This window comes from Pimephales promelas, chromosome 20, assembly GCF_988280905.1.
Source record: "Pimephales promelas chromosome 20, fPimPro1.hap1.1, whole genome shotgun sequence".
In the NCBI taxonomy this organism is placed as follows: Eukaryota; Metazoa; Chordata; class Actinopteri; order Cypriniformes; family Leuciscidae; genus Pimephales; species Pimephales promelas.
In genome coordinates this window covers 10,913,963-10,920,894 of record NC_142788.1, presented here as the reverse complement: position 1 = coordinate 10,920,894, position 6,932 = coordinate 10,913,963, and the positions used below count along the sequence as shown (strand labels likewise).

Here is a 6,932-nt window from a genome sequence, read left to right as displayed (position 1 = left end):
GTCTAACCGTCATCCACTTCCTCTTTCGGCTCGCTCTCTTTCTCTCTATATGATCATGGCTGCGCTCAAACATTACCAGCCATGTTTGCAAATCTGAAACCCAAAGGTTAGCGATTTAGCCGTTTATTATTTACATCGCTTACACTCTCTTCATCAACACTGGTCCATTGCCGGGGGGCCAGAACCCCTGTCTCCTGTGCGATCGGCACATATCAAGGTTGGGCAGTTTTATTATCATTATACGGGGGAAACTTTTGAGAGTGTGTTGTGTGGGTGATGATGATGCTACCTCATTTTCTCTAACCGTATATTCGGAAAATAACGCGAATTAATCAACGAAAGATGACGTTTTGAGACGTGATGATTTGTTAATATTGCATTTGCACAGGCAAGCTTTTAAAACATTAGCCACTCATAATGTCTTCGAGATCACAAACCCTCTTGTATTTATATAATCAGTCCGTTTTATCTGTGCGTTTATCGTCTTTAATTATTTAAATAACGCTCAAGCCCGTGGTTATGTAAATAAGACCTGCTGTTTTCATTTACACCCTTTTCGTCGACACTGTTACATTAAATTCGCCAATAATTTCATTCATACTCCAAAATATTGAATTAACATGCATGATAATCGGCGAATATTGTTTCAAAGCTCATAAACGGTCGTGATGAATCGTTGTTATGCGGAACGCAGGCCTCATTTTGTCATGTCATCATCACCGCTGATATTAATAACCGAGCACTTTAATCAAACTTCATATCGAAATATCGTTTTATAAGTGTGTGTGTATCGCTAGATTTTGGTTACGAGCATCATTGAGTTGTCTTTCTTTCATCTTTGTGGTCTTGGGACATAATTAATCATTCATATTCAAGCAAAGTCCTTTTTGTTTTCGTTTGTGTGTTGGTTGTTTGGCCGCATCTCGTTGCTTTTTCTTCTTTTTCTGGCTTAATATGTGCTGATACAAGACTAGAATTACATTAAAGCGATTGAAGAAATCGAGTAAGTGTGGATATGAGCTGGTTTACCTTGAGTTGTGATGTTTTAGTGTTGGAGAAGTTTAATCAAATGTGGATATATAAATATATATATACGTATATTGTGTGTGTCTGAGATCCAGAAGCAGCGCATGGCCATTAGCCTCCGTGCTAACCGATTCACACATCTCCCTCTTCTCCTTATTAACATTTTCTACTATAATATTTAATGAAATATCACTCTTTGGCAGTCTGTGTTGCCTTTTAGTGACATATGTCGCATTAACAGCCATTTCTGAATGAAATCCTTCAGTTTTGAGATGTTTAACGTTACTGTTAGCTGTGCAGTTAATGATGCAGACGCATAAAATAATTAGCGTTGGGTTTGATCTTTATACATTAAAATATCTGGTCATTTAAATTAGCTTTTCCCCCAAAAATTTCTAGGACTAACTTATTAATGTGTTTAAAGTATAATTGAGTTTGAGACCGGTGTTCTGCATGTGTGTGTGCGTGTGATGTGTGTTGTTTAACGCATCTCATCGGCTTTATCTGCGACATTTTATGTTGAGATGTGAAGAGCAAAATTTGTGATGTCCGCCAGAGCAGTGCTCGCTGGCTGTGTCTCAAACCCCCGTCCGGCTTGTCGTCTACCTGCGCGTCGCTGAAGCGTTCCGAACGTGCGGTGTGTGAGAATCCAATTAGAACGTTATGAACGCGTCAACAATGCTGAAAAAAATCCATATAGTTAGGTAGGTAGATCACTCACTAGGCATTGGAACACAGCCACTGACTAAAGCACTGTACACCTCTGGTTCATAAACATTAAACGCTCTTTACTTGGGTTAAATGAGAGTTTGAGTGCAGTTTTTTTACTAAAATTTTGAAATACGAGTCTGGTTATTTTGAAAATTTAAACTAATTTGTCCTTGACTCTCTTTAGGTTTCATTTAAAGGAGTAGTTCACTTTTGAAAAAAAAAAACTTTTGCTGATAATTTACTCACCCCCATGTCATCCAAGATGTCCATGTCTTTCTTTCTTCAGTCAAAAAGAAATTAAGGTTTTTGATGAAAACATTCCAGCATTTTTCTCCATATAATGGACTTTAATGGGAACCAAACGGTTCAATGTCCAATTGACAGTTTCAGTGCAAACTGTTCGAAGGCTTTTAAACGATTCCAGACAATCGCTCATTTAAAAAAAAAAAAAGTTTTATAAGCTCAAATTGTCACCTTGCTCTTTTCTTGTGATGTGCGTTTGTGACTCTCCTGTTCGAACTCGTTCATCAAAATGAACAAATCTTTTACCGAGTCAATTTGTTAGTTTCATTCGTTGAATGAACCAAATGACTCGAAAAAAGATTCGTTCATTTTGATGAACGAGTTCGAATAGGAGAGTCACAAACGTGCATCACATAACAGAGCACGGCAACCATTTGAGCAAAGTAAACTTTGTTATGTATTTATTAAATGAGTGATCGTTTCGCTTGACAAGACCCTTATTCATCATCTGAAATAGTTTAAAACCCTTTGAACAGTTTGCAGTTTGTACTGAAACTGTCCTTTGGACCTTGAACCGTTTGGTTCCCATTGAAGTGCATTATATGGAGAAAAATCCTGGAATGTTTTCATCAAAAACCTTAATTTCTTTTCGACTGAATAAAGAAAGACATGGACATCTTGAATGACATGGGGGTGAATAAATTATCAGCAAAAGTTCTTTAAAAAGTGAACTACTCCTTTAAGGTGAAGCGTGTGGTTTTCACAGGACAAAAGTTGGTCGTTTACTGAAATTTTTGGTAAAGATCTAGCCTATTTTTAATTGGTTTGACAGTGTGAGACACCAAGGTAAACAATAGTATGTGCATTACTGTAGCTTTGTCTATCATGACTAATGTAATGTCTGAAATGATTGTTTTCAAGCAGGTTTCTTAAATATTTTTTTCATTGGTTGAAGAAATGGATGTCCCGCCCTAAACTTAAGCGATTGGTTACGCCAGTATTTGTTCAAGATATTTAAGTAGAGCAATTTTGTCTGAAAGAGCCATAGTATGTGAAACTACATACTAAGTATGCACTAAATTTGTTGAGGAACAAATTTCGCCACAATTTTAAAGAAATGCATTCTATGTAGTATGATTATAATCCGGACACTACATTTGTCATGTTGGCACTGACATCAGTCAATTTACTGCCATCCACAAGTCCTCTTCCGTGCCGGCCTCATGGCATAGTAAAGTGTCCATCAGTAGTACTAGTAGCCTAAGTCAGCTGGACCCTTTTTTGCCAATGGTTTTATGAATACCATGAATTAGGAGCACTGGGAAGTAGGCATATTCAGAAGCAGAGACCGTGTTTACGCTTTTTAGGGAAATCATCGGACAAATGGCTTCTTGTTGTCGGTGTGTGAACGTGACGTAAGAGAAAGTATTTTAATGCTAAAAATATGCCACATATCTAATTCTGTGATGTTTTTTTTTTCCTTCCGACAGATGGAAGCAAATAACCATTTTAACTACGGGCCTCACTCTTCTGTGCCAGTTAACTCAGGACTGAAGCATTCCTCAGGAGATTCTCTCTATACTAACGGGTCCTCCATGAGCTTCCCCCAGCAAGGGAAAAGTGAGCATCTACACTGCTTTATATGCTTATACTTTGAATAGAACACTCCAAAGAACAGGATTTATTTGAAAAGCTGGTTTTATTCCAAATGTTTTAACCAAAATAAGTTATATATGTGATAAATGTGATGCCTTTATTAATGATGCTGTTCATCACACAGATCTGAATGGCGAAATGAATGTGAATGGCATTACTACTGCAGGTGGGAGCACCCAGCCCAGCGCCCACCCTCCCTCTTCCTCATATCCTCAAATGAGCAGCCATCTACTCCCAGGCAGCATTGGATATGACTACCTGTGGGGCCAGTCTCAGTACAACCCAGCTTTGGGGCCTGTCCCTCCCCACGGGTTGCACCAGAAACCAGGCTCCCAGGGGGGGATACAACCACAGCAGCCTCAGCACCACTTCCAGGGGCATGGACCGTACCAAGTCAACGGCAGCGTTGGATCGTCCCGGCAGGCCCCTGGTGCTGGGCCGCAGTATTGGGCAAGGGGTAATCCTGGGCAACAGCAGGGGGGATCTTCGATGTCCATGGGATTTAACTCTCACAGCATGTATGGGACTTTTCCCAACCAGGGGCATCCTGGCATCCCACCATCCCAGCATCACCAGCAGCCTCCAGCCGTGCAGCACCAGTCTGCAACGACACATCATCTCCAACATCATTCACACCACCAATCCCCTCAACACCAGCAGCAGCAGCAGCATTATGGCATGATGCCTAATGGAATGCCATTTTACCAGCATCCTTCACACCAGTCCCAACCGCAGGCCCAGACTCAGTCTCAATCCCAGACTCAGATGATACCACCCGCCACGCAGAGTTTTACGCCTCCGCGAGGAAGCCCTCAGCACCATCACGTGGGAAGTGGAGGCAGGAGCAGTCCCCACCACATGCAGGTCCCAATGAGGTCCCCTTCTGCAATGTCTGAAAGTGGTTCGCCTAAGAGCAAAGAGATGCAAGGTGAGATGGTGCCACACGGGCTTTAGTGTGTTGGAAAAAGGTGTCGAAGGTTGTGTATTTTCTAGGGCTGTAGTCAACCAAAGAAATCCTTAGTCAACCAAAGGATTGTCCTGCACAGCGATTAGTCGACTAAAATAAAAAAAGACGCAATGTTTTGATTGATTTTTTTTTTTAAACAATTGACAGAGCATTTATAACACAACAACGAAAAAACGTCAAAAATACATAAAACTGTTATAATAATAGCCTACAATTCTTTGAAAATTAAGTGATTTTTTTTTTTTTTACTGTAAAAAGTGAGGAGCACTGTCCTAGGTCTATAGTGACCGTCACAATCGCGCACCTGACCACACCACGTGCTACAGAAAATATAATTGCGATCTCCTTCAACTACTTCAGTTCAGTTCTCGCGCATGTGTCGTGGAAATCTAAGGAAGTCTCGTTTCAGGCCAACAAGGAAGAAAAGGAATAGTCGAATAAAGTCGTTATTTTTGTTTGTTTTTTCGCACAAAAAGTATTCTCGTCGCTTGATAAACTTATAGTTGAGCCACTGTAGTCGCATGGAATATTTAAACATTTTCTTCATTGACTTTCTGGGCCATCAAGAGCCAGTCCCTTAGGCAGCCAATGTGGTAGTTATCCAGCTCTCAAATTTAATAAAAAATATCTTCATTTGTGTTCCGAAGACGAACGAAGGTCTTACGGGGTTGGTACAGCATGGGGGTGAGTAATTAATGACTTAATTTTCATTTTTGGGTGAACTAACCCTTTAACTTTTGTCCAGCCGATCTAGGCATTTTAAAACAAACGCACAAAAAACCCAAATAGCCTAAAAAACAATCCTAAAAGTAATGGGCTGTATTGTAGGAAGGCATATAGGTTTATTTTCATTTTGTTACATTATTTAGGCTATTTTCAAATGAGTCAAGTGTACAAATAAAAACAAAAAACATTAAGAAAACACAATCTATTGAGTCAGCAGCATGATAAAGCCGTTAAAGGGCCTACTCGCGTCTTTTGCGCGCTCAAGTTCGATTTCAGATGTGTGCGCTCATAATGGAAGCAACACGCCGTGGTGCGTCCACGCCGCATCGAGATAAAAACATCTCAACTTTTCAGAATGCCATATTGGTCGATGAGCTATGGTAAGTTAGCTTTAGGTTAGCATTAAAGCTAAAACAAGTAGCGTGACCTGAATGAATACAGCAAAACTACCTATATCCCTTATTGAGCACGAATTCAGCAGCGAAGACAGCCACAGGTGCGCTTAACTTGCGCTGTGACAAAATGGCCTAAATTAAAACATAAAGTGGGGGTAAAACATAGGCTAATTAGCCTATATTTAGAATACAGTAATATATAACTGCTTATAAAGGAATAAATATCCAGGAGTAAAACACAATCATTGAAAATGTCTTTATATTGGTAAAAATGAATAGAATTAAGAATGTCAGTCGACCAAGATGGCATCAACCAATTAGCTGTAGACTAAAGTTGACAGCCCTAGTAATTTCAATATCGATGTGCAATTTTTCCCCCAGTTATGATAAAAACACGAGTTGCAACTGGCCCTCCTGTCCTGCCAACCATCACTCTTTTTTTTCTTAATGAAGTCTTATTTGTATGACCAGGGTTCCTGTCGTGCATAGTTCAGCCCAAACCCTGGTCAAACTCTCCTACTTGTGATTTTCTCAGGGTTGGAGTTAAACTCTGCAGGGTCCTCCAGGGCCAGATTTGAAGAACCATGCTTTAGGGAACCAATATTACTATATAAACAATACTATACTATATTATTATTTTGTAAAGTGATTTTAAAAATGGCAGCATGATATTATCCTGCATGCTCGCTTTGATTTCCTGTTCTTTGGTGGAGCAATGCACTTCCTGAATGGCTTTTAATATCACCAACACTGGTATTGTAATTCTGTCCTCTGACTGAAATGACATTGCTCAGATCAGACTTGTTTTCACCAAAGGTAAAGGACTTCTTTGATTAGGAAGTGATTCAAACTGACTAACAGTGTGTTACACTATTGTCTAACAGCTAATGTCTTGCCCTAGTTCGACATTCTGCCTCACTCATCAGAAAATGACTTTTTTGCAACCTAGATGCAATAAAACACATGCAACCTAGAAACAATAAAACAATCAACAATACTGTTCTTTCCATTTAAGATTAAGATGATCTGTCTTTTATTTATTTATTTTACTTGTATACTTGCTTTGGCCATGTATTTGGTGTGTTTAAATGGCTCTTCTGCTGAACATAAGGAGCATGAGGTTACAACCGTTAGAGGCGTTACTTTAGTTACTGTAGTTTCCACATTGATGCATATGCTGATTTTGAAACTGCTTACTCATTCACGGT

The 6,932-nt window shown here is 39.6% G+C and overlaps 1 protein-coding gene across 2 annotated transcripts in view; it reads left to right on the top strand.

The window, feature by feature from the left end:
• baz2a (bromodomain adjacent to zinc finger domain, 2A) overlaps window positions 1-6,932 on the top strand; it is a 35,130-nt gene continuing 28,198 nt past the window's right edge. Inside the window, exons 1-3 of one of the 2 annotated variants that reach the window (XM_089124617.1) lie at window positions 1-106; window positions 3,471-3,600; window positions 3,761-4,564. In XM_089124617.1, the coding sequence (XP_088980743.1) occupies window positions 3,471-3,600; window positions 3,761-4,564 (934 nt within the window). In that variant the 5' untranslated portion in view covers window positions 1-106. Of the gene's footprint in view, window positions 218-3,470; window positions 3,601-3,760; window positions 4,565-6,932 lie in introns of both variants that reach the window. The other variant, XM_039669935.2, reaches the window with a different exon arrangement.